Source organism: Pocillopora damicornis, chromosome 5 (assembly GCF_964200805.1).
Source record: "Pocillopora damicornis chromosome 5, jaPocDami1.2, whole genome shotgun sequence".
NCBI classification, from domain to species: domain Eukaryota; kingdom Metazoa; phylum Cnidaria; class Anthozoa; order Scleractinia; family Pocilloporidae; genus Pocillopora; species Pocillopora damicornis.
The window spans coordinates 6,490,175-6,517,491 of NC_142674.1; the positions used below are offsets into that span (position 1 = coordinate 6,490,175).

Sequence of the window (27,317 nt, forward strand, 5' to 3'; positions counted from 1 at the left end):
AAGACACTTAAACGCGCGGTGTGAAACTCTCATTTAAAATTAAACTTCAATTATCTCCAAGAGACAAAAACTCAAATTTATTTGAATTTACTCGCTTGAGCTCAGCTAATGTCGAGATTTCTGAAGTATTTGCATCATAAACAGCTAAAATGTAATTTTTCAGGGCACCTTGTGGCTGAAGTGTCAGCGAAATTATCAGAAAATGGTCAAAATAGTCAGCATTTAGGAAATTAATGTTAAAAATCTGTAACATTGAACAAAAAGAACTGACATCCTGATGTGGTATCAGTGTAATATAAGTTTATTTAGTGCTTTTAAGATGTCTGTAACAGGTGATATACATGGATTAGAGCGATATAAGGATAATGCTTGTGTATTGCTTGGCGCAGGCAATCGACAGAAACTTTCATTCTGCGAGCTTATGAATGCGTATTAACAGAAATTTAATTTCTTAACGCATCTTACCACCCTATCAAGAAGATAATTACAGCACGGATGGAAAACGGTATAAAATAAGTATTTATCATGGCGACCATAAACTCCTCGACAAACCTAACAGACGAGAGTTCTGGGTATTATGCCCAGTTAATACCAATCGCGGTGTTGATTGCCTTCGTTAACGGCGTCGTATTTGTGCTTTACGCCAAAGACAAACATCTAAGAACACCAGCTAATTATTTGCTGTTCAGTTTGGCAGTATGCGACTTTATGACAGGGCTTATTAATATTCCTCTATTCATTATTGTGTTCACAAGAGTATTTGCTCCTCAACCTGGCAAGATTTTCGGATTTTTCGTGGTAGTTCTGCATAATATGGTAATAGTTTCAGTGGTTTACCACATCTTCTTAACAACTGCCGAAAGATATTTTTCAATCGTTCACCCGTTTCGTCACCGATGGAAGATAACAAAGGGTACAGTTTTGAAGATTATTCTTGTTATTTGGTTGGCTGCCATCGTGATAGCTTTCCTGCCTATCGTGTGGTTTCATAGGTTCATTTACTTTCAAGAAAACATTTCATCTGTAACTCTACAGATACAAACGGGTCATAATATATTCTGTATGGTTTTTGTGTTTCTTTTGCCATATACTGTTATGGTATATTTACAAGTTATTATGTTCAGAAATATTCAAAGAAGGTCCTTTAAGTTTGGCAAACAGGAAAGATTAAGCTGTACTGCAGTAAACCGAAAAGTTAACAGCATGAAGCGTAGTCTGATCATTTTCGCGCTCATGGCTTTTTTTTATGCTGTTTGTTGGTTTCCTTGGTATGTGGTCAGCCTCCTCATCAATCTCTGGTTTCCTCTTAGTTACGAAGCACAGATTGTTCTTTCGAAGTTTGCTCATGCATTTGTCATAATAAGGTATTATGCTTCCATTGTCAATCCGGCGCTTTATACATTTCTTAAAAGGGACTTCTTCGCGTCTTTAAAGTCTATCGTTCTACGACGTACACCAAAAAGAACAAACAACAGTCAAGCCACAAGTTTGATCACGGAACGCACAGTTAATAGAGAATATGCTCTAGGCCTCTTAACGGGGCAGGATAAAGAAGCACTATAGAATCTTTCGGTGGTTTAGAACTACAAAAAAAAAAAAAAATGGCAACAAAGGATACATGATAAAAATTTGGCATTAGTTATTGAAGATAAAACTTTGACTCCCCGGTTTCTTTCCCCATCAGGACCTTTATGGTACATCAATTGTTTTTATTTACTCCATCATGCTCCAGCCTATCACTCCCCATGTAAGAACAGTTCGTAAGATGGCCGGTAGAGGTTGTTATGAAATACTCAGTTTAGCCGAGAGTGTTAACGTTTTCTGTAGCAATTTAAAACGACTTCGCTCATGCCTAAGCTTTCTTATTCCGGAAAGCTTTAATAAATGTAATTTTCATACGTCTAACAGCTAAACTTTTTGGCCGTTTTACGGCCAACGGCCAGCCCTATTGAGACCTTCTGCACTCTGCTTTTATCAATATAATCAAAACTCATCTATAATATGATGACCTTCGTCAAAAAGTTTAAATGCTGTTCATGAAATCAGAATAAACCCTATTGGTTAGTTTTATACTTTTTACAAAGTAAATATACTCGGGTTTGCTATCCATGCATGTACAGAGTTCTCCCAGTTACTCCGTAATTTTAAACTCCAGATCTAGTAGCTGACATTTACCCGGTTAAAATTAAATGAGCTGATCATGTCAAGCACTGTGATCTTATGGCGGATTTTGAAATAAGCTTGGTCACCTATTCGGTTTAAAAACTGCTCGGGATAATAGCTTGCGTTCTTCCCTTCAAGGAGGCAAGAGAGAGCGGCGGAAATCGAACCTACCTTGTGTTTGCAAATTAGACACGAGTTTTAATCGGTTTAAGTGTGAGCCCGAACTCACAGGCTTACTTCTGGCCGAGAAGTTGATCAATTGATTTGACCGTGGCCTAAACTGAATTACATCTCACGAAGAAGAGCAATCCAAAACGTAAAGTGTTGGTACTCTGCATATAGATAAAATAAGATAGTTTGTGTTCACGGCCAAACTCAAATTTGACAAAATTTTTTTTGTCGGTCGACATCATTTGCTCATAAAATGCAAACTCTACTGTTTGAAAAAGAAAAGAAAATAATAAAAACTACCTCCTTTGTCATCACAATTACAAACTCCAAACAATTTTTAGGACTGTTCACCGTTAGTACATTACTTGGGGTTTATCAACACTCACTGTCACCAAAATGCCCCTCACCCTCTTGGATGGTGCCTAAATTCACCGCCTTGGAAGATTGCCTATCACGTGAATGAGTGACTGACACTCCAGAATGGTTGAATTCCGTTTGCAATGTCTCGTTCCCATTAGGATAGATAACTGAATGCGAAACTTGCCTGCGTCTCCTGAAGGTAAGTTTAAGAGTCTGTAAAAAGTCTCTTTTTAGAAAAGTGTAAAGCAGCGGGTTGACAACTGAGGTCATGTAGCGGATAAAAAGCGCCACTTGAGACGGTACAAGCAATTTAGAGGTGTCGAAGGACAACTGGTGTAACAGAAATACCACAAACCAAGGAAGCCAACAAATCAGAAATACGGACGAAATAATGACGAATTGTGTTAGACACTTAAACTCGCTACCTGAATGTTTTTCAATGCTTCTACTGCGGCGCAGAGCCATTCCGGAATCATAACTACGTTGATGCTTATCCCTTGGTTTACCATAGACGCCTTTAAACATGTCAGCGAATGCATACATCAAAAAAATGTAGGGTAGAACCAAGACAAATATCGAGCAGAATATAGTGAAACCGAATGCTAGCCTTGAAGAAACTGGCTTTTTTACTGGATATATCTTATGAATCCAGGTAAATGGAATTGATGATATTAGAAGCGAGGAAATCCAGACAGTAATTAGCACTGTTAGGACGTTCTTTTGGTCAAGAACGCGATGTTTAAATGGAAATTTAATCGCCATGTAACGTTCCCCCGTAACAATAACTATGTGGTAAACAGTGACGATGGCTATGAAGTTGTGAAGAACTGTTACCAAAAATCCCAGATAGAACCTTGTTGCACCTTGGGATTGTACCAATGGCGTAAAAGACATTATTGTAAATAGAGGAATGACTACAATTCCGCAGAAGAAGTCACAAGTTGCCAAGCTGAAAAGTGGATAGTTTGAAACGGTCCACAGAGATCTATTCTTGAAAAATAAATAAAGGACCAAACTGTTGATGAGGACGATAACTGTTGCAATGGAAATCAATTTTGCAACTTCCGTGTTGTTTGTCTCAAGCTGGTTGCTGACTTCGTGCAGATGATCTGAAAGTACCGTTGCATTGCGGGACTCGTTGAAGTAGGGTGCCGTATTATTATCCATAGGATATGATAATACCAAGAAAATCAAATGTCAAAATAATACTTTCAACTGAGTCGAAAGAACTGATGAGTTGACGAGATGAACTATCTTCTTGACTTTCTTCTGAGAAACTTTTGATGAACTAGCTGTGTGGCGAGTCCTGTTTAGCCTCTATATCCTAGCACTCTAATAAAAAAAAAAAATAGGCTGGATCAGTTTTCACATGGAAAATTACGTCATGCAGATTAGTAACGCAAGAAGGAAGTAAAGTTAAGGAACTGCCACGGAGCAGCTCCTGAATTTTAATTGTTAAAAATGATCAGTACGTATAAGCCGACCCAAGATAACATTGCTATAAAATGTTTATGTTTATGTTTTAAGTTTTAGTCGGTGGCAACATAAATCAAACGTATTGCAATAGAGTAACCAGGCCTGCCAAATTTGTGGACCAAAATTCAAGTAAAATCGCGTTTTATAACCATTCGTTTGGACTCAAGGGTCCGGTCCCACGAATGCTGAAAATATGTATACCCCCAGGGAAAAAAATGACTTTTAATCTTTTCTGAAAATTTAATAGTGCCGTGTGTCAATTCGACTGTTAGCAGAAAGATAACTTCCCTGGATCTGAACTCAAAATCTTATAAAATCAATGTCAAGAAAACGATAATTTAATAGCAAAAGATCTACAATGAGCCCACAGTTATTCATAAGAGACAAGAAGATACTGCGTTCTCATTGGGTTAACCATAATAAGAGACTGTTACGTATTATTTCAAAACTAACACAATTTATAGAGGATCGATGATCTTGTTAATGAAGGTTGTCCCTTCGCTTTAACATTACGGGTGTAACGATGGGTTTTCGCGCACTAAACTGGACTTCGCGGGAAGCGTACAAAACGGGGGAAAGTAACCCGGTAGAGACCAGTCGGCTTGCGAGAACGGAAACTCGGCACGATTTATCTACTTCGAGCGAGCTAGTACGGACGTCAAGGATGAGACAACGTTCTGGTTCCACAGCAGACATTATTCGAAGAGCACTCTAACATACACCAGTTAGAGCTTTCAAATTACGATCACTCGGGGTAGGTGACCGCTGATTCATCTGTATGACATTACATACCCTTGCATGGTGAATGTAGTCATAATTCAAGTCAATAATGTCTAGTTGAACGTCAAGGACGTTAGAGAGACATCATTTTTAAGGTAACCTTCTATCTACCCGAAAATGAAACTTCAAACAACGTTAAGCATTTCAGTTTCAATTTTATCTATTTGATAATTTGTTTCTAAACATGTAAAAACTTAAAAATCATGCGATGACTTCACACAAAAAACTCTTCCTGGTCAAGCAAACGATTATTCAAGATAATTATGACATAGTTGTCGTCTCTGAATCCTGGCTGGACCCTCCCACGACTAATAATGACATCCAAATTCCTGGCCATATCATTTTCAGGCAGGACAGAGATCCCCATAAATCTGGGGGCGGGATCGTTGTCTACATTAGAAACTCATTTAAAGCATCGATCATCGATAACTCGCCAGCAACTATGGATGCTAATTCCCAACAACTCTGGCTTAAAGTCCAATGCAGGAAATCAAAATCTTTTCTACCATACGCTGCTTACAGGCCAGACTTAGTATCCGTGTCTAGATTCCTGGACGATTTTATCGCCTCTTTTATGGACTCGCTTCTTCTAGGAATGGAAGGTATGGTTGCTGGTGACCTAAATGCAGACATTTTGCCGGGCTCCTCTTGTCCTGAGGGTCGAGCTTTGATGGATCTCTGTAATTCACTTAATCTCTCGCAGCTTGTTACACAACCAACAAGGACCACTGATACATCTGTGACGTTAATTGATGTGGCGCTTACAACAAACAAGAGCTTTATTACTATCTGCGACGTAAATATTTCGGCAGTTGCTGATTATTGATTGGTGGCGGTCACATTGAATCTCAAAGCTTTAAAGCCTCGGCCTTTTTTATATTTTCACCAGAAGCTACAAAAACTACAACTCTGAGTTATTCCTAAGTGATTTGATGTGTGTCCCTTTTCACATTGTTAATATTTTTGACGAAATCGATGGCCAAGTTGATGTATTCAAAGAGTTATTCCTCGACACGCTGAGTGAACACGCAGCAATTTAGCGCATCAAGATCAAGTCACGCCCGAATCCGTTTATCACACCTGAGATCAAACAATTGATCAAAAACTGCGACAGCTGGCAAAAAAAGGCACGTAAAACAAACGACAAACGACAAACTCCATTGAAGCGCTTTTTAAGAGCGTGTCCACGAGAGCACCGGGCAGTTGTTCCATATGCCGTCTCACCGATTTCAATGAAACTTTGTCAGTTTAAAGAGTCTACCCCAAAACTCAAGAAGACAAACTATCTGTTTTGGTTTTTTCCGTGGGGAGATAGACCACCCCCGGTTTTTCTTGGTTTTCACCGAGGAAATCGCTTCAAAATAGGTAAGATGTATGATGCTCTCACTGCGATGGTATTTAATCAATTACTTTGAGGGTTTGCACACATATTTTTACATCCTTAGTTAATGTTCGCCGCAAGTATAAGTCCATTTGATTGGCGGCTTGTCAATCAACAGAGGCAAATATACGACTGTGTTTTTAGACTTTTCGATTCATCCAAATATTTGACAATTTTGAGGTCAAATATCTCCCGTTATCAGAAAGCTACAACACTAATCTTAATTACCTTTTATAACCTATTATTTCATCTCTGAAAATCATCAAAAAAATCTTTGGACACTACCGTATTTTTGTGTTGGATGTCTTTTAAAATCTGCGACTGTGACAAGTTTCTTTCAACTACACCTGTCACGCAATTCTTGCTCTAGGCGATCACTTGACGAAATAAACCTACATTTTTTAGCTCTTTATATAAGATGATTGATCAAGAAAGGTGAAAAATGTGAAAAACTTTCGAGTGTTTTTGTAGGAATGGAAAATTTCACGTTTAGAGAGATGCAAGTAGGCGAAAAATCAATGAGAAAATCGTAGCGTTTCTTTCTTCAGTCGTTTATTACTTTGGAGATTTGCGAAAATCAGGAAATAGGGCTCTTGTACAGAACAAAAAATTCATTGGCCTATAATTTGATCGTCTATTATCATTATCGCACAGTTTACTATAAGGAAACTGTGGAGCAGGAGAGAGATTTTAAAGTCACATGTCGGGTGATTGTTGACTTATATGTATGACGCCATGGAATCTGAAGGTCTGAGGTTTGATTCCTCAAGGTAACTCAGAATTTTTTCTTTGTTTGTTTGTTTCTTTTTTTCTTTCCCAATGCCATTAACAGTTGTATAAGCCGTGTGAAGGATTTCTTGCTAGTAATGAGAGAAGCAGAGTTAGCATTGGAACAAGAACTTCAAGTGAAGTCTCCCACTGAATTGGATATTGAAAGTGTCGACGATGGTGCTCCATTTATTGAAATGGTAAGCATAACCCTCTATACCCTAACATCAGAGAGTATATTCTTCATACCGTTCTCTATAAACTTCCTGAGGTGCTGAAAAGGAGAATTTGTTGAAAAATCAGAAGCTGCTCTAATCGGTGATCATTTCCTTTATTCTCATGACCTTAACGTTTGATTCAGGGCTGATATTGTAAGGAGAGATTAGATGTTAGTCACTCTTATGGCCAAAGGGTTGAGAAAAAAAATGCATCCCAATTATTTTCTGCTAGTAAGATTGCGTGCTGGAGCACCCAGCCACCAGATGCATCGCATGCACTCGGAGCAAGGTGTTTTTGACATTGACTTATTATTATTTTTTCTTAATTGTATTTGTCTTGTTGTTGTATTTGTCTTGTTCGAGTCCCACGTCCCAGTCCCACCTTTAGTCACAGCCCAGTAGGCCTCTTCGATTAAATGGAAGAGCAATTTGAAAATTTTTTCATATAAATTGACTGAACAACTTTTCGGAACGCAAGGAATCATGTTTGTTTTCGAAACAAATCCTCTTTTATACGCCATTTCGTAAGTCTTCGGTGCCAAGAGATTATAAAGATCAACATAATCTTTGTCGGAGCAGATTACTTTTAACAATTTCGCCGTTAGGAAAACGCTCATATGTTTTCTTTGAATTTATCATCTATGCAATTGTAAAGAGACAATCCAAGCTTGATACTTTTTGATATTTTGTTTCGATAGAGTTTGTGGGCAGTTGAGTTCCCAGAGTAGATTAGAGCGGTCTTTATCTTGATCGATCTTCTGATACCGTCCAGGGTTTTTGGTTTACTGCGGTTCTACCAGCAGGAAAAGCAGTTTAGAACATCAAGAGCACCGACAGTCAAACGTCCTGTTTTGGAGAGACTGGCTGGAATTTCAGCACAAGATTGTCTGAGCACGTGGTGAATGAGATCATTTTATCTATTCTGAATCTGCTTATATAACTGTTGTGACGCTTAATTGTCCTTGCTGTAAGGGTAAATGTGTTCCCAAGCTCAACGGCATCGACCGCATGATTGACGAGCGATGTCAGGAACCACGGTTTGGACCAAGACTCGCGCCTATGAATTCTTTCACATATATGCTTCGGTGTGAGCGTGTGGTGAATGAGATCATTTTATCTATTTTGAATCGGCTTATCTAACTGTTGTGACGCTGAACTGTCCTCGCTGTAACGGTAGATGTCTTCCCATGCGCAACAGCATCGACCGTATGACCGACGGGCCGTAGAAACAGCTAGAAATCCTATTTAAGTATATTAATTAATCATGCGAACCGGACTTGAATCGAGACTCAAAGAATTCCTTACAGGAAACTACACAGCCGTGTAAAAACATGTACTGTGCGTAAACGACTGAAGCACTTTGTTTTAAAAGCACAGGGAAATGAATAAACTTACCTGCAGCACTTCTTTTCACGGCCAACAACCCAAGAATTGAAACGAACAGGAAAATGAAAATAGATTTCATGTTAACTTCAAACAGAGCGACTGGTGTTCTATCCTCCGCCACGAGTCTGCAGTAACTGTATCATGCATCGTGATCCTCTCATAGTATATCTACTTTAAAAGGGCATACCAATATATGGCGGTATGAAAGTCGTCCTACTTTTCAGGCCTGTGATTGGCTGAAAATATCTGATTGGAATCGCAATATTGAGATAAATTCTCACGTCTTCACTCCAGAATTGTCGGACGTTTTTATCCTTATACTGGCTAGACGACGATAAGGAACCACTTGCGAATCTGAGAAGCCAATACTGCATTACATAGGTGGCGTTAAGAGAATTAAGGGATGTTGACCATTTAAACCGAGATTCCTGAAATTCGGGCGTAAATAGTTAGTTCTGTGTTTCTGTTTACAACCATAGAAACATTTTTTTTTTTCGAGGCGTAGCCGAGAGCAACTCTAGCTTCTTGAGCCAATTGTTTCGTTTATGACAGATGCACAGTACTCAAAACACTTTCAAAGGTCTGGAAAATGAAGCTACGTTTTCTTGTAATGGATTGCTACCTACATTAATCGTGAAAGAAAAACCAAGATAAATTTGTTACTTAATTTGTTACAACTTACGTTGTCGCATCTATTTAAGTCAAGGATTCGTTTTAGGAGAGAGCAATACAGAAATCCGGTATTGAACTCTGCAATCTATCTATGAATATGACATTTTCCCAACAGGAACAAGATGTTTCTTTGCTTAATTAAACTTCTGGTTTTTTTTTTTTTTCCGACAAGCTCTTTCACAGTCTAGTTCAACATTTCGTGCAATAATTCTACGCTATTTCTGCAATTTTGCATCTCGACTTGTCTGTAAGCCCCATCTTTGGTAAATTCAGTTAAATATGGAATATTTGTGTATTTTGGCTAATTCCATTCGGGATTTCAGTGCGTCCAATACCCTATCTTTTGACCAACCGGTTTACAGATGAATGTGAATATCCATGATCTGGATTTAAAGAGATTATGTCGAGGGCAATACGAGATTTGGCCCTGCACTCCTTCGAACGTCAGGCATTAATTTACAATTGGTTCATGCTTTGATTTGTTACAACTTATGTTGTATTTAGGTCAAGGATTCATTTTAGGAGAAAGCAATACGGAAATCCCGTATTGAACTCTGCAACCCATCTATAAATATGACATTTTCCCAACTCTAGCTTCTTGAGTGCTCTCCAAACTTCCCACGTGCTCCATAACTCGATAATGCACAGCTAAAAGCATGAACCAATTGTTTTATAACACAGCCGATGGAATTGTGCATCAAATCCGACGCGAAAAACGGACAACAATATCAGAAGTGATTGTTCGCGGTAAGCGAAATATCAAGCAAAGTAGGAATTGGTTTTATTTTTTATTTTCTGTTGAAAGCTCGAGTTTTATTTTACTGCAGTTTAAATAAAAAAATTCTTTATTTTTAAAAAAGAAATCACGCTCAAGAATGGCGCTTTTATTTAACAATTATTTCCATAAGAACTCTAGCCCAAGGGACAAGGTCGGAAAATTGTCTTCGTTTTGGGACTGGTGAGCCGAGTCTGTTTGTATCCATTGTTGTCGCGAAATATATATTATTTTTCCCCGCGCTAACAATAGCCGCTCGCGCGAAAAAAAAAATTTCTGGCGAAGCAATTTGCTCACGCTATCAGCGTGAACTATCGGAATTTTGAGCACGCTTACGTATACTGAATTTGATTGCGCGGCTCTGCTAGCTATTTTATAACATAGCTAGCAGAGTCGCGCAATCAAATTCAGAATTCCAAAACGAAGAGAATTTTCCGACCTTTTCCCTTGGGCCAGAGTTCTTAAGTGAGGCAGTAAAAGAGAAAAACAACGGAAAAGGAGACTCGGCATCAGCGCCGTCACGATTCGCTTCACTGTCCGAGGGTGAAATGCAACAATTTTTGACAGAAAGACACTCTGGTAAAACCAAACAAATGACAAACTGGTCTGTTTCAACCTTCAAAGGTAAGCGTAAATTTTTCCGAGCTTAAAACTCGAGCTTTCAACAGAAAATTTGAAATAAAACCAATTCCTATTTTGCTTAATATTTCGCTTACCACGAACAATCACTTCTGATATTGTTGTAGCTTTTCACTTCGGATTTGATGCACAATTCCACCGGCTATGCTATAAAACAATTGGTTCATGCTTTTAGCTATCGAGTTATAGAACACGTGGGAAGCTTGGAGAGCACTCAAGAAGCTAGCGTTGCCCTCGGGTATTGCCTCGGGTAACTCTTACGCTTCTTTCGTGCTCTCCAAACTTCCCACGTGCTACATAACTCGATAGTGCACGCTAAAGCATGAATCAGTTGTTAATTAATGCCTGACGTTCGAAGGAGTGCAGTGCCAAATCTCATATTGCCCTCTACATAATCTCTTCAAATCTAGATCATGGATATTCACATTCATCTGCAAACCGGTTGGTCAAAAGATAGGGTATTGGACGCACTAAAATCCCGAATGGAATTAGCCAAAATACACAAATATTCCATATTTGCTGAATTTCCCCAAGATGGGGCTTACAGACAAGTCGAGATGCAAAATTGCAGAAATAGCGTAGAATTGTTGCACGAAATATAACTAGACTGTGAAAGAGCTTGTCGAAAAAAAAAAAAACCAGAAGTTTAATTAAGCAAAGAAACATCTTGTTCCTGTTGCCGGGAAAATGTCATATTCGTGGATAGGTTGCAGAGTTCAATACGGGATTTCTGTATTGCTCTCTCCTAAAACGAATCCATGACTTAAATAGATGCGACAACGTAAGTTGTAACAAATTAAGTAACAAATTTATCTTGGTTTTTCTTTCACGATTAATGTAGGTAGCAATCCATTACAAGAAAACGTAGCTTCATTTTCCAGACCTTTGAAAGTGTTTTGAGTACTGTGCATCCGTCATAAACGAAACAAATGGCTCAAGAAGCTAGAGTTGCTCTCGGCTACGCCTCGAAAAAAAAACGCGTTTCTATGGTTGTAAACAGAAACACAGAACTAACTATTTACGCCCGAATTTCAGGAATCTCGGTTTAAATGGTCAACATCCCTTTATTCTCTTAACGCCACCTATGTAATACAGTATTGGCTTCTCAGATTCGCAAGTGGTTCCTTATCGTCGTCCAGCCAGTATATGGATAAAAGCGCCCGAAAATTCTGGAGTGAAGATGTGAGCATTGATCTCAATAGTGCGATTCCAATCAGATATTTTCAGCCAATCACAGGCCTGAAAAGTGGGACGACTTTCATACCGCCATATATTGGTATACCCTTTTAAAGTAGATATACTATGAGAGGATCACGATGCATGATACAGTTACTGCAGACTCGTGGCGGAGGATAGAACACCAGTCGCTCTGTTTGAAGTTAACATGAAAGCTATTTTCATTTTCCTGTTCGTTTCAATTCTTGGGTTGTTGGCCGTGAAGAGAAGTGCTGCAGGTAAGTTTATTCATTTCCCTGTGCTTTTAAAACGAAGTGCTTCAGTCGTTTACGCACAGTACGTGTTTTTGCACGGCTGATTCGTGCAAAGTCCGATTCAAGTCCGGTTTGCATGAGCCGTATATATGATTAATTAATATACTTAAATAGGATTTCTAGCTGTTTCTACAGCCCGTCGGTCGTACGGTCGATGCTGTTGCGCATAGGAACACATCTACCGTTACAGCGAGGACAGTTCAGCGTCACAACAGTTAGATAAGCCGATTCAAAATAGATATAATGATATCATTCGCCACACGCTCACACCGAAGCATATGTGTGAAAGAATTCACAGGCGCGAGTCTTGGTCTAAAGCGTGGTTCGTGACTTCGCTCGTCAATCATGCGGTAGATGCCGTTGAGCTTGGGAACACATTTACCGTTACAGCAAGGACAATTTAGCGTCACAACAGTTATATAAGCAGATTCAGAGTAGATAAAATGATCTCATTCACCACGCGCGTTCAGACAATCTTGTGCTGAAATTCCAGCCGGTCTCTCCAAAACAGGACGTTTGACTGTCGGTGCTCTTGATGTTCTAAACTGCTTTTCCTGCTGTTTGGTTGGTCCCTGTCTTTTCCTCTTAGTTGGTGAAAATTTGCAGCGTAGAAGGCCTTTTGGTGACGCAGAATTTCATGAGAATCGTCACTTGTATACACCACTATGACTGTCCAGACCAATTTTCAGGAATAACATTGAATTAAGCTGTCCATAAAAATCCTTCTTTGGTCTAACCCTCTACGTAACCCTGAGGAAAAGTAGTAAAAGGACAAAAAACAAAGAAGAGAAATCTTCCAATGATTCATTGAAGAAAAAGCGGAAATGCAAATAATTTATGCAGGAGGTGACTTAACAGACACGAATAACAAGTTTGCTTTGTATAGACCACGGCACATTGACGCATATGATTTTTTACCGTATATATGATTTTCATATATTCACATTCATTAATTGTTTACTTGACGGGTTTATTATGAACCAACAGAGTGACCAGCTCCCAGTTGGCTCGTTAGCTCACTGTACCAGCATCGCAGGGAGTCATGGGTTTAAATCCCGTATAAGGGTACTAATCAGTTTAGAGGCACTTATTGACAAAAACTAATTCGAGCGGGGCGCTTATTAGCGAGGGGTGCTTATTGGAACGAGGGCGCCTAATTGGATTTTTACGGTATTTGCTCTCTATGGCCGAAATTTAGTCTTCCATGTCCGATTAGAGATGTGTGTATTAGAGTGGGCTTTGCGAAGAAAATATACTATAATTCTCCTGGGACGAAGGAAGGCCATAAGAAAAGGTTAGACTGTATGTTGTTTTGTCTCCCTAGTTAAAAATTAAACCGTTTTCATATGTAATTTTGACTTGCATTTGGAAAACAATACTAAGAACTGGGTTGAAGAATTAACTTTTCCTTTTATCAGCATAGGGCTTTCACAGCTTCGTCGGGTTGAATAGATATTCAGTAATCTTCTTCCCTGAATTTTACTACTACAATTGGTTTTTTTATTCGAATGACAAACATGTTTTATTGACATGAGAAACAAATTTCTGTTTACTTTACAGATAGATGGCAAAAGCAGAATACCGCGCCGGTGTGTTTTGGCGCAAAGAACGGACGGTGCGGAAGATTCAATGTTAAAACTGGTCAAAAACTGGCCGCTGTGAAGCTGGTTCATCTCTACGGGTACGTGTCCTGTGACACACGACATGTCTCTAATTGGTCTTACTGGGGCTGTGGCTTGTACGGCTTGGGCAAAATTAATGTTGTCATAACAAACTCAGGCGGTCAAGTTCTTTTGCCGCCACACGAATTCATCGAACATCATGGTTCTAAATGGTCCAAGGTTCCTGGATATGAGTCACTTTCCTCAGAGTTAGTGCTCTCCTTTTTCAGCCCCTCCGACGTGAAATACAACCAAGAGTTACGAGTGTGGTATGGCGAGGATCTGATGAATGCTGGCGAGGCAGACAATGGAGGCACCGTTTGCGTTGATGTATATGCAATTTTCGTCTGAGCTTCAGTGAGCAGCAAGTAGTCGTAGCAAAACTTTTCATAGTTTTTATGTAATGGAATCATAAACTAGAATATTATTATAGTATTGATAATAGAATAAAAAAGGTAAAAACCCCGTTTAAGAGCAAATACATGTTTGGTCAGCTCTATGCTATGTAATGTAACAAAAGCAATTTTCACAAGGAAAATAAAAGAGTAACTGCTTTCTAATCGAGTCAAGTTTCTTTCTTTCCAAGCCTAGGGATTCATCTTCTCCTCGAGCCTCTAAATGCGTGTAAAATGTGGCAAATTGACGGAAACGACTGAAAAAGAAGAATAATTATATATATTATCAAGAAAGGTCATTTCTGTCGATTGTAAAAGCAGTTACGCTTTGAAATCAAAAAAGGCGTTTAAAACGAAGACCAAACGGATCACTAATTCGAAACTATTTTCAAACCTGAAAGCGCATAAGCTGTTGCATGCCCAAATTTTTCAACTCCTAGCCGGGTATGGGTAACTGGCTTCTAAATTCTACAGTGTTACCCTTGAATCATACATAAGGTCACGACAATAAAGAAATTAATCACCAATTCAAGAAGCTCCTGATTGCCAAACAAATTCCTACGTTTGTTTACTTTTGCGTTTTCTTCTTTACAGATCGAGCCAATTGTTAAATAATCTCATCTCATTTAACTAAATATTAAATAAGCACTTCGCTTTCATCTGTGTATATAGTCAAATAAACTGAGCAGCTGGTCCATACCGGTGCAAAAACATGTGATGCAAAAACAGGTGACACCTGACGTTACATTGTACTCGTTAATCGATTAAGAAAGGGATGGCTTATCAACAAAAGGGAGAACAAAACTTGAATGATATTTCTACGTTTCTCATGAGTTCAACTTCATTTCATTTCCTCAATTTTTTAAGCGAGCTGAGATGAACTTAATTAAGCTCCGCACGGTTTTAGTTCATCTGTTCTGCCCTCTGCATAATCCTTTCCGAGATCTGTCTGTGAGTAACGCCAACCGAACGAATCCACCGGAAGCAAAACGCTCTAAACTCGCTCCGGACGCTCTGATCATCCCAAAACTCCACGTACATCACGGGCGATAATGTTACTTGACACTTGTGTTCCTCATTCTAGGGTCACGTGTAATGAAATTGAATTAAAGAATGCCAATTTTACCCTTAAGCTTTGCTGAGAGCCTTTGGATGAGGCTTAATTTGGATATCGCGGTTCCCAAACCGTTAGAGCTTTCAAATTACGATCACTCGGGGTAGGTGACCGCTGATTGATCTGTATAACATTACATACCCTTGCATGGTGAATATAGCCATAATGCAAGTCAATAATGTCTAGTTGAACGTCAAGGACTTTAGAAAGACATCATTTTTAAGGTAACCTTCTTTCTACCCGAAAACGAAATTTCAAACAGTGTGAAGCATTTCAGTTTCAATTTTATCTATTTGATTACTTTGGTTTTTACCAAAAAAAAGGCTATCGTTTTCTCAGATTTTGCTGGTTGCGGAGCTTTCGCGTCTGCTGATTCACGGTTTAGTAACACCCGGAACCGAATAGTTTTGTTTACATACTGCAAGAAATGTAATTTTCAGTGGCTCATTCCAGAGTTAACGCAGACTGTAGAGCACGTGCACTATCCAAGTCGCCGTGCTTAATCTAAAGATGGGATCCATTTTCATTTTCCTGTTCCTTTTTAATCTTACATTGTTGATTGTAAAGAGGGGTGCTGCAGGTTTGTGAACTCATTTTGTCTTCATCGGAGCGAAAGTTTTAAAATGAGACGTATTTTAATTGTAAATAGTACATTTATTTCAATCGATCGGTGCTTCAGACATGGTACATGCACTCTGTGTCATCTCGCGTAAGTACAAAACAACCGTCAAAGCGTGGAAAATTTTATTGCGGCAAAATTTAGATGAGTCCAATCGAAGTAGGTAAAATAATCCCTGTCAGGCAATCAGTAAATGGTGCACCGCCTCACCAGGCTTCTCCTGGTCATCGACTCTGTCAGCCCTTGCTTTGGGACTTGCTTTCGGAAGAGAAAAATTTCCAAGTGTTAGAGAAATCTCGGCCTCAGAGCATGAATAATAGGAGATCTTTAGTTATTTTGGCTGATTTCGCGGAAGTAGTCGGAGAAATACTCACATATCTCAGTTCTAAAAATAAGAAGATACGGGACAGGGTTGACTCAAGGGTACAATTGGCATGGAGGCTCCAAGTAATGGGCTCCTGGTGACGTCCAATTCGGTCTGTAATCATACTCGTGATAAACAAATCGGACTCCCGCCGCGCAGTCGCCCGAATTTGTTATTACTCGTATGATTATAAACAATTATTGGATGAGGTTTTTGTGATATCCAGAATAATCAAGGTCGAGGTAGGGATTTTCGGCTGAATCTGAAGCCTTACCGAGACCTTGATTATCATGTATATCACAAAACTGAATCTAATAATTGTTTTATTATACATTGAAGGAAAAAAAAAACTGGTCATGACAGTAAGTGGAACTGATAATTTGTTTCTAAACACGTAAAAACTTAAAAATCATGCAATGGCTTCACACAAAAAATTCTACCTGGTTAAGCAAACGATTGTTCACGATAATTATGATATATTTGTCGTCTCTGAATCCTGGATGGACCCTCTTACGACTAATAACGACATCCAAATTCCTGGCCATATCATTTTCAGGCAGGACAAAGGTCCGCATAAATCTGGGGGCGGAATCGTTGTCTTCATTAGAAACTTATTTAAAGCATCGATCATTGATAACTTGTCAGCAACTATGGATGCTAATTCTCAACAACTCTGGCTTAAAGTCCAGTACAGGAAATAAAAATCTTTTCTACTATGCGCTGCTTACTGGCCAGACTTAGTATCCATGTCTAGATTCCTAGACGATTTTATCACCTCTTTTATGGACTCGCTTCTTCTAGGAATGGAAGGTATGGTTACTGGTGACCTAAATGCAGACATTTTGCCGGGCTCCTCTTGTCCTGAGGGTCGAGCTTTGATGGATCTCTGCAATTCACTTAATCTCTCGCAGCCTGTTACACAACCAACAAGGACCACTGATACATCTGTGACGTTAATTGATGTGGCGCTTACAACAAACAAGAGCTTTATTACTATCTGCGAAGTATATATTTCGGCAGTTGCTGATAATTGCTTGGTGGCGGTCACATTGAATCTCAAAGCTTTAAAGCCTCGGCCTTTTTTATATTTTCACCAGAAGCTACAAAAACTACAACTCTGAGTTATACTTAGGTGACTTGATGTGTGTCCCTTTTCACGTTGTTAATATTTTTGACGAAATCGATGGCCAAGTTGATGTATTCAATGAGTTATTCCTCGACACGCTGCGTGAACACGCACCAATTAAACGCATCAAGATCAAGTCACGCCCGAATCCGTTTATCACACCTGAGATCAAACAACTGATGAAAACCCGCGACAGCTGGCAAAAAAAGGCGCGTGAAACAAACGACAAACTCCACTGGAGCGCTTTTTAATCTTTTAGGCAAGAAGCTAACCGAGAGATGAGAATCGCAGAAAAGGAACCAGCCAACAAGGATCCACCACTGACTACTGTCGAAGATCCTGTGGTCCAAGCGAACAGATTTAACGATTTCTACGTTTCGGTAAAGGTGGCTGCATCCGCTAAAGCTAAGGCCCCATGCCATCACAATGGCTTCTCAGTTGAGTCAGTCGAGCTCGTGGTGCCAGCTGCGGACGATCTCAAAAATACGAATAAATTTGAGTTTCATGCTGTGACGGAACAGGACACTGAAAAGATTGTCAAGCATATTCCATCAAACAAAGCGCCTGGGTTTGATGGAGTATCCGCTAGAGTGTTTAAAGACAGTCTACCAGTCACCCTACTCATTATTACCAATCTGATTATTACTTCGTTCGCATCCAATTGCTTTGCACAGGTGTGGAAGTCCGCAGTGGTCATCCCAAACCTCAAATCCGGCGATCTAGATCACCCTGAAAACACCCGTCCTATATCCCTCCTACCGATAATGTCAAAGGTATGCGAGAGCTGCTGACACGCAGTTTATGGACTTCTTGGATAAAATTAGCAAGATATCCGGCTTACAGAGTGGAAATAGAAAGTCTTACTCCACTGAAACCGCCCGACTACACTACACTGACCATCTCCTTCAGAATATGGATGAAAACGAATATCTGTTGTTGTACTACTTGACATGTCTAAAGCTTTCGACAGCATCCAACACGAAAACTTACTATCGAGGCTGCACCTACTGGGTGTGTCTGACCCCACTCTGGCCTAGTTTAAGAGCTACCTATCATTACGCAAGCAAGTGGTCAGGATCGGCAGTGTCCTATCCGACCCCTCCCACAGACAGTAGGTGTGGCATAGGGATCCATTCTCGGTCCAGCTTTGTTCACGTTGTACGTCAACAACCTCCACTCTGTTCCGAAGAAGTGCGAAGCAGTGGGTTATGTAGACGACACCAAGCTGCCATCCCTGACCTCAGTAGCGTATCACAACCAATGCAAAAATTATCCCTACCTCATGTTGTCCTATTGGGGAAGAATATTAAGCCCTCTCCTGTCCTCGAGCTGCCTGAGTGTATAATCTACGTTGCATCAATAGAATTAAACATCTTTTGGACAACAAAACTCTTGTCTTAATTATCAATGCTCTTATTTTCAGCAGGCTTTTCTATTGCTTTACCGTATGGGGTTATACCTCCAGCACAAACATTTCTAAGCTCCAACTCATTCAGAACTTCGCTTGCAAAATAATCCTAGGTATCAAAAAATTTGCTCATATCTCTGCTGCGCGCCAATCCCTTGGTTGGCGAGGCGTCCGTCAAAAACTTCTATTAAATATTGTTACGATGGTCTATAAGTGTAGAACAACGCAGGTACCGCCTTATCTTTGCGATTTATTTCATGACAGATTTAGTGTGTCGGGACGCAACACTAGAGACATGTCATAGTTAAATCTACCTAAATGCAGATTATCAACTGGTAAACGCTCTTTCGCCTTTCGCGGGGCAATAAAATACAACCTTCTCCCAGAAAACATTCGGAACATAAATGATATTTCAAGTTTTATAAAGGGAAAGTGGCCCACTTTGTTTTAAACTCTTCTTAAATGTATCGAAACACATCTTTTAACCTGAATTTGAACTCATGAGAATATTTTTTTCGCAGCACAAGTAAATATTTATTTATTATTGTGTAATTGCTATCATGGTATATTACGACAGGATAGCCTCGTATAATATGGCCATAATAATAAAATGTATTGTATTGTATTGTATTGTAGGCTTATTCTTTGATTAAGTGCAAGTGCAATTTGAAAATTTTTCATATAATTTTGACTAAACAACGTTGCGAAACGCAAGCCCGAGGAATCATGTTTGTTTTCGAAACAAATTATATTGTATACGCGATTTGGTAAGTCTTCGGTGCCAAGAGATTGTAAAGATCATAATCTTTTGTCGGAGCAAATTACTTTTAACAATTTCCCCGTTAGGAAAACGCTTATATGTTTCCTTTGAATTCATCATTTGTGCAATAGTTAGAGAGACAATCCAAGCTTGATACTTTTTGGTGTTGTTTAAGTTGTTTATTTATCTTTAATTCCTGACGTTCGAAGGAGTGCAGTGCCAAATCTCGTATTGCCCTCTATATAATCTCTTCAAATCTAGATCATGGATATTCACATTCATCTCACTAAAATCCCGAATGGAATTAGCCACAGTACACAAATATTCCACTTTTATTGAATTTCCCCAAGATGAGGCTTACAGGCTAGTCGAGATGCAACAATGCAGAAATAGCGTAAAATTGTTGCACGAAATGTTGAACTAGACTGTCAAAGGGCTTGCCAGAAAAATAAGGAAAGCAGAAGTTTCAATAAAAAATATCTTGTTCCTGTTTGGAAAATATCATATATATATATAGATAGGTTGTAGAGTTCAATACGGGATTTCTGTATTGCTCTCTTTCAAAATAGATCCTTGTCGTAAATAGATACAACAACGTAAGTGCTAAAATGCTCCAAAAGAAGAAAGATGTAAAAAAAATTTATCTTGGTTTTTCCTTCACGGTGAATGTAGGTAGCAATCCATTCTAAGAAAACGTAGCTGCATTCTCCAGACCTTTGAAAGTGTTTTGAGTACTGTGCATCCGTCGAAAACGTAACAATTGGCGTTGGTAGGTGATTTTGCGATGAAAATAGTAAACAGATCATTGCATGAACATGGTGCATCATGTGATCAGGGGAAGCACGGGATGTTTTGAAAGTTTATGTAATTGCATGAGCCACAGGCGAGTGCAATTATGAAATGATACTAGGTGAACTCTGCACGTTCTTGCCGCTGATAAATAATTTCGTCTTGTTAGATTTAAACATGCATTCACCAAACTATCTTTGGAGTAGATTCTACGTAGCCTCAGCCGAGCCAAACTAGTCCGGAGCTTGTTCGCATCAAATTAAAGTGAATTAGAGTGGAGTAGAACGAAAAACAGACTTAGTTGAACAGAATGTTCATAGCTTGTGCGGGTAAAAAGTGAAAATTTTAACGAAACGATAAATTAGTCTCTACTTTAAAAAGAGTCTGGTAGCGGTAGAAAACTGGGAGTGCAAACTCAAAACGCATTTCTATGGTTGTAAACAGAAAAACAGAACTAGCTGTTTACGCCCGAATTTCAGGAACCTCGGTTTAAATGGCCAACATCCCTTGATTCTCCTAACGTCACCTATATAAATACAGTATTGGGTCTCTCAGATTTGGAAGTGGGTCCTTGTCGTCGTCCAGCCAGTATAAGGATAAAGGCGTCCGAGAATTCTGGAGTGAAGATGTGAACATTGATCTCAATAGTGCGATTCCAATCAGATATTTTCAGCCAATCGCAGACGACTTTGATCCCGCTCTATATTGGTATGCCCTTTGAAATTAGATATACTATGATAGGATCACGATGCATGATACAGTTACTGCAGACTCGTGGCGGAGGATAGAACACCAGTCGCTCTGTTTGAAGTCAGTAAGATGAAATCTATTTTCATTTTCTTGTCCGTTTCAATTCTTGAGTTGTTGGCCGTGAAGAGAAGTGCTGAAGGTAAGTTTACTCATTTCCTTGTGTCAGATCGATTGCTTTTAAAACGAAGTGCTTTAGTCATTTACTCGCGCAGTACGTGTTTTTGTACGGCTGTGCAGTTTCCTGTATGGAATTCTGCAAGTCTCGATTCAAGTCCGATTCGCATGAGCCGTATATGTTTAATTAATATTCTTAATTATAGTTTCTGGCTGTTTATACAGCCAGTTGGTCACACGGTCGATGCCGTTGCGCTTAGGGACACATCTACCGTTACAGCGAGGACAATTTAGCGTCAGAAATGATCTCATTCACCACACGCTCACACCGAAGCCAATGTTTGAGAGAATTCACAGGCGTAAGTCTTGGTCCAAAGCGTCACTTATATACACCTTTATGGGATAACTGATCCATTAATCTGTCGGTATGCGTCGCTTTCTAGTCAATTGATGTTCGCAGTGTTCTCGCCACGACCTACCGGGAAGTCCAGGAAGGGAAGTTTTCAGTCTTCCTCAATTTCTCACGTAAATTGCATGTAGCTGTTCTGTGTAAAGAGGAAGTCAGGAAAAATTGTGTACCGCGGAGAATGAATGATGATGATAATGATGCTCTGACGTTGGCCAACGCCTGAAACGTCAACTTTGAAAATCTTTACGTTAGCCCATTTACGTTATCAACTCGGTTGATAATAACAAATCACCCTAATATAAAGAGGTCGGTAGTTTGTGCAAGTTGTCGCACGCTCAGCAAGACAAGAATCATCCTACAGCGGGGAAGTTTGCGTAACGCCCGTTAGTAAAAAGCGATTCTACGTCGAAGAAAACCATGATTTTGTTGACTTGTAATTCTTGGTGGCTAATAGTGGACACAAAATAAGCAGGGTTGGTGACCGTGTAATTTAACTTAACCTTTTCACTCTCAATATCTGATTAGTAATTCTCCTTACTGGATGCTGTACAATTCTAACGATTTAAGTTCGGAGAATTTGTTACTGGATCAACTAATAATCCCCTAATTGATATTTCTTTTTAATCTCATCACTTGTCTGCTTGAAATTCTATGGATATTGTAGGGAAAAATTCTGTCTTGGTCTCCCATGGGAGTTAAAGGGTTTACCGTCAGTAGAGACAGGATTTCAGCTAACTAAGCAGACAGGTTGTAAGCGAGGTGTTTACGCATGATACTATGGATCTTAATGGTATCCCAGCTCTGTGTATCTTAGATATGCCGAAGATCCCAAGTGGCCGTTTGTGCCTAGGTATGATTTTGTTGTATATTGTTTCCGACAGATGGCCACTTCGTTTTTAGGTGAGCATTTTATCAGTGAGTTTTCGTGAGTCTTTGTTGAGGAGTTGGTAGGAATATGTTGTTATGTCTCTCAGTATTCCGGTTATATGGTCACCACTTACAACAAACTTTAATCAATATTCACATCACTTCATTACAATTCACAACAATTTTATTTATAGGCATGCAGTTATGCCCGTCTATTCCCATGATGAGTGCATAATTTAAGATACGATACTCCATTCCTTCCTTTTCTCACAAGGACACTTAACATGATCTTTATCGTCCAGCACTTAACAAAACTCCAAATATTTACAAAAATAGGCGTGCACTCCAAGAATAGCACAAAAGCGTCCTTCACGACTTATAATAGTAGATCAGTCGCTATGAAACCAAATCCCTATTTACAATACTCCTTAGTTCAAAACAAAGCCCTTAAATCTTGCTGATCTTCGAATCTGACGCATCGGCCCCCACATCTCCTGATGCTGTCGAATCTCTTGATCCTTATAGCCAACATCTACTCGTTCATTTTCCATGTTTACTTCCGCGTCTGATGTGCCTTTCCCATGTTCTTTCCCAGCGTCCGCAAAAGCATTTCCATTTCCTCCGTTTTCTACCGAGCTGTTGGAACCTTCCTGGGGTATGGCAATTTTTAAAAAAAGCTGAATTGCGCCTAAGTTCCACTCCTGAGTCATTCCGGACCGTGCTCTCACTCTCCATCTTGTGAACCGCTTTTATAGGACCATGGCGGAAAAAACTTGGCAGTTTGTTGTTTTTCTCCGCCCTCAGGAGCACTACATCACCAATTTTAGGAGATTTTAAAACAGCGCCTCTCTTCTCGTCTACGTACGCCTCTCCTTTGAACTCCCTTCACCAGTCCCTTTCACGAACCTCTTCATTGGGAACAATCTCTCTCTCTCTCCTCAATTCTGGAAGCTTGGACCTCCGAACTCGCACTTGTCGCCAAGAACTGTTAACCCACCCCACTCATCTAAGTCTATCTAACACCGCAAAAAGACCTTTGTCCTATTCCTTAGTGCCACACCCATAAACAATTGCGTCAAATAGTTTTTGTCAATGCTTTAGTAAGTTTACTGTACTGCCGTTAGGAGTTGCTCCTTAGTAAGAATATTGCAAGTTTTTTAATACAGTAGTTGGGTTTGTTGGAGAATAGTGTTCATTCTGTCGGTTAAATTACACCGTAACATCCTTGAAATCCAATATATCCTTTAAATCCTCTTCACAAATGTCAAGTCTATCATTTTATCCGGTTACACGGTCACGACTTACAACACACTTAGATAAATATTCATTTCATATATAATATATTTCACAACATTAACATTCATAGTTAACATACAGTGATGCAGTCGTGCCGATCCATTCCCATGGTGAATGCATACTTAAGATACGACACTACACCTGTCTTAATCAATGTTTTCATTTTATAATGTCAGGTGTTGTCATCTAGAACTACGTTGATACGACCTTTGTCGGCTGGTAGGGTCTCGATAGTTTCATCCTGTTTAAGATCTTTAAGGGCTTTTTGGTATTTCATTCGCGATGTTGGGTGTAGGTGGTTTAACTTGTTGCAGAAATCAGTTTACACATCTTCTCACAGTGTTCATTTGCTCAGGGTCAGGTTTTCTAATCGCTGAATTCGACTAAAGCAACTATTTCAGTGCCAGGAATATTTAACCTAGTACCGTTCATATAGTTGATAACCCTTTTGTTTCTGTCAACGGGAGGTTGCTATGTCGATATTAATTGGTTGCACAAGTATTAGAAACTTGCATTATTGCCGTTCTCTAGTGGCATCAAATATAACCTCTGGGCATTAGCTCTGATCTTTAAAGTATATTTCTAGCGTCACTTGCCAAGATAATGTGGCTGTTATGCTCCTGGCAATGGACACACCAATGAAAACAAACTAAGGTGCTATGAATAGCGACACTTAAACTTTCGACCTCGTCGCCTAAGGAAGACTAGCAGTATCGCAGTTGAAACGTCACGATCGTCTTTTTTTATCACCTTGACTCTTACATCGTGAGACAAACGATTATATTTTCATTTATCTATAAAACCACGATGAACAACAACATTTTTTTTAAAAAATGATTTTTTATTTATTCTACAGCTTTTTGGCACAAGCAAAATACCTCTCCAGTTTGTTTCGGCGCCAAGAACAACCAATTTGGCAGTTTTACGGCTAAAACTGGTTCTAAAAGGCTGGCTGCCGTAAAGCTGGTTCACCTGTACGGTTATGTAACTTGTAACACACGAGAAGTCTCCTATTGGTCTTACTGGGGCTGTGGCTCGAATGCCTTGGTACGGGAATTGGTTAATGTTGTCATAACAACCTCGACTGACCAAATCATTTTGCCACAAGGCCAGCTCATTGTACGTGATAATGCTAAGTGGTCCAAAATTCCTACATATAACTCATTATCTCCAGAGTTGATATTGTCGTCTCTCAACCCCACTCCCGTTGCCTTGAACCAACAGTTACGCTTGTGGTATGGCGAGGATCTAATGAACTCCACCGAAGGAGATAATGATGGCACTGTATGCGTTGAAGTTTATGCACTTTTCGTCTGAGCTTTGGCCGAGATGAAGTCGATCATAGCAACACTTTTCATCAGTCTCTGGCTAAGGGATTAAGAAACTGGGACCACGTTTAATGTTTTAATTAACCAGGAAAGGTTATTGCTTTCTTCAGCTAAAAGAGCCAGATAATTAAAGTAATTTTCTCACTATGAATGCAAGTGTCTGTAGAAACGTCAGAAATATTGTGATCTCAGCAACAACAATCAGCAATAACAAAAACAAGAAAAGTTTGGAGTAATATGATCAATCTAAGGATATTTAGTGACACTGATTCATTACACGAAATAAATAAAAACGGAAATTTAAGCAATAAACAGTGGAATAAAATTGGGAAATTTGTTGATTTTGATACTAAGTAAGGATCCTCAACCACTGATCTTTAGTCTGTTGGGGGTGAAACTTTCTTAAATAATCACAACGGGTCAAAATATAATAAAAAGAGGATTTAATTTCAACTGGTTTGTGACGAGCTACTCTGCAGATGAGTACAAAACAGCACTTCAAAGCGGGATTCAAGTTACCCAGGGAGAGCTTATCTTTTCATGTTGAAGACACTTATACCTTCAAGGCATCGCGTAATGTAAAATTCTTGAGAAGAAATAGGTAAAAAAACGGAATTCTCGACATCTCAGGCGTAAATCGATACGAATAGCCCAAAAATATTTTTGATGTTTTTTTTGAGAGTTTTAAAGCTTTTTCGATTGAGTGGAGGCATGCTCTTTCGTGAAGAATTGCAGAATAGAAACAGATAAATAGAAATAGATAATCAACACGAGAACGAGGCAAATTCGTTTCCAAGCCTCCTACCGTTCAGCCTTGATGCCTTATAGTGCTCTCTGGCTTATACTTCGCTATTTTATACTGCAGATATTGCTCTGGAATTTATGAAAAAAAAATTAAAAACACAAGGCTTTGTTCTGTACGATCTTTGTGAAATATAGCCCCTATTTATATAGCATATAAATCCGGGAAATCCTGCCATAATTATTGGCAAAACTAGCTTTCTTTTCCCCAGCCTTCGCAGCCTGAAGAAATCCGAGCGGCATTGGGACAAAGTCGCCAATCATGTCCAATCTTGTTACAGTACCTACGTGCAATTACTGACAAAGAAACCATTGTTTCCTTTCGTTACCACAAATGCTCTGAGCGTTCTGACCAGATGCTCAAGTAGGGAAAGATGTTTTGGGTTTTTAAGTTTTCATTTTTTTTTAATGTTTATAGTTCGCAATAGAGTTTATGTTATAGAGCATGAATATGTCTTGGCTCCGACTTAGACTCCTTTCAGCCTGTGCCGATCGGCGAAGGTTAAAATTAGCTTTGAGATAGGCCAAAACATTTTTATGTCCAAGAATATAAACTCTGTTACTATTATTGTCACTTTGGAGGGCATTGATCGAAAAAGTTTCAACAAAACTGTCTCAACAATCACACGAGCGTCAATAAGTTCGACGGCCTCATTTGTCAGTCTTTTAATGTAAATTTACCTTTTCTTTCCTAACTTAGCTATTCTTCTCTTCTCGGAAATTGTAATTTTTACGATTAATTGCTGATAAGACTTCGTGACGTCCAATTCGGTCTGTAATCATACTCGTGATAAACAAATCGGACTCCCGCTGTGCGGTCGCCCGAATTTGTTATTACTCGTGTGATTATAAACAATTATTGGATTAGGTTTTTGTGATATCCAGAATAATGACGGTGGAGGTAGGGATTATCAGCTGAAGCCGAAGGCTGAGCTTGATAACCTTACCGAGACTTTGATTATCAAAGATATCACGAAACCGAATCTAATAATTGTTTTACTATACATCGAACGAAGAAAAAAGTGGTCATGACAGCAAGTGGAAACAATAATTTATTTCCAAACGTTTAAAAACTTACAAATCATGCACCGCGGTCATACGTTACATGATTACCCGTGACCTTGAATGTCCTTGACATGGTTATTGTTGTATCATTGTATAATCTGTAGCTAAATGAAGCCCTAGGTGCTGATTTCGAAAATTCACAGTACGTTTTCGGCCAATCAGAAAAGAGGCA

At 39.3% G+C, this 27,317-nt stretch overlaps 4 protein-coding genes across 4 annotated transcripts; 3 read left to right on the forward strand and 1 right to left on the reverse strand.

The window, feature by feature from the left end:
- Window positions 1-525: 525 nt before the first annotated feature.
- LOC149044873 (neuromedin-U receptor 2-like) lies at window positions 526-1,602 on the forward strand. Its single transcript, XM_089207987.1, has one exon. It carries the CDS (start codon window positions 526-528, stop codon window positions 1,561-1,563), a length of 1,038 nt encoding a protein of 345 aa, XP_089064113.1. The 3' UTR covers window positions 1,564-1,602.
- Window positions 1,603-2,570: 968 nt separating this feature from the next.
- LOC149044874 (adenosine receptor A3-like) lies at window positions 2,571-3,992 on the reverse strand. Its single transcript, XM_089207986.1, has one exon. The coding sequence runs from the start codon at window positions 3,859-3,861 to the stop codon at window positions 2,710-2,712; it is 1,152 nt and encodes a 383-aa protein (XP_089064112.1). The 5' UTR covers window positions 3,862-3,992; the 3' UTR covers window positions 2,571-2,709.
- Window positions 3,993-12,104: 8,112 nt separating this feature from the next.
- Window positions 12,105-14,495, forward strand: LOC113677692 (uncharacterized). The gene is made up of 2 exons (XM_089207990.1): window positions 12,105-12,243; window positions 13,840-14,495. Exons 1-2 carry the CDS (start codon window positions 12,174-12,176, stop codon window positions 14,289-14,291), a joined length of 522 nt encoding a protein of 173 aa, XP_089064116.1. The 5' UTR covers window positions 12,105-12,173; the 3' UTR covers window positions 14,292-14,495.
- Window positions 14,496-21,249: 6,754 nt separating this feature from the next.
- LOC113677694 (uncharacterized) lies at window positions 21,250-25,604 on the forward strand. The gene is made up of 2 exons (XM_027194529.2): window positions 21,250-21,404; window positions 24,808-25,604. The coding sequence occupies exons 1-2, from the start codon at window positions 21,335-21,337 to the stop codon at window positions 25,266-25,268; spliced, it is 531 nt and encodes a 176-aa protein (XP_027050330.2). The 5' UTR covers window positions 21,250-21,334; the 3' UTR covers window positions 25,269-25,604.
- Window positions 25,605-27,317: the final 1,713 nt, after the last annotated feature.

Bases quoted from the DNA above. Each gene is read 5' to 3' on its own strand.
- LOC113677694 (XM_027194529.2), top strand. From the start codon at position 21,335: ATGAAATCTATTTTCATTTTCTTGTCCGTTTCAATTCTTGAGTTGTTG. The intron at 21,405-24,807 runs GTAAGTTTACTC...TTTATTCTACAG, and splicing joins CGTGAAGAGAAGTGCTGAAG to CTTTTTGGCACAAGCAAAAT.
- LOC113677692 (XM_089207990.1), top strand. From the start codon at position 12,174: ATGAAAGCTATTTTCATTTTCCTGTTCGTTTCAATTCTTGGGTTGTTG. The intron at 12,244-13,839 runs GTAAGTTTATTC...TTTACTTTACAG, and splicing joins CGTGAAGAGAAGTGCTGCAG to ATAGATGGCAAAAGCAGAAT.
- LOC149044874 (XM_089207986.1), bottom strand. From the start codon at position 3,861: ATGGATAATAATACGGCACCCTACTTCAACGAGTCCCGCAATGCAACG.
- LOC149044873 (XM_089207987.1), top strand. From the start codon at position 526: ATGGCGACCATAAACTCCTCGACAAACCTAACAGACGAGAGTTCTGGG.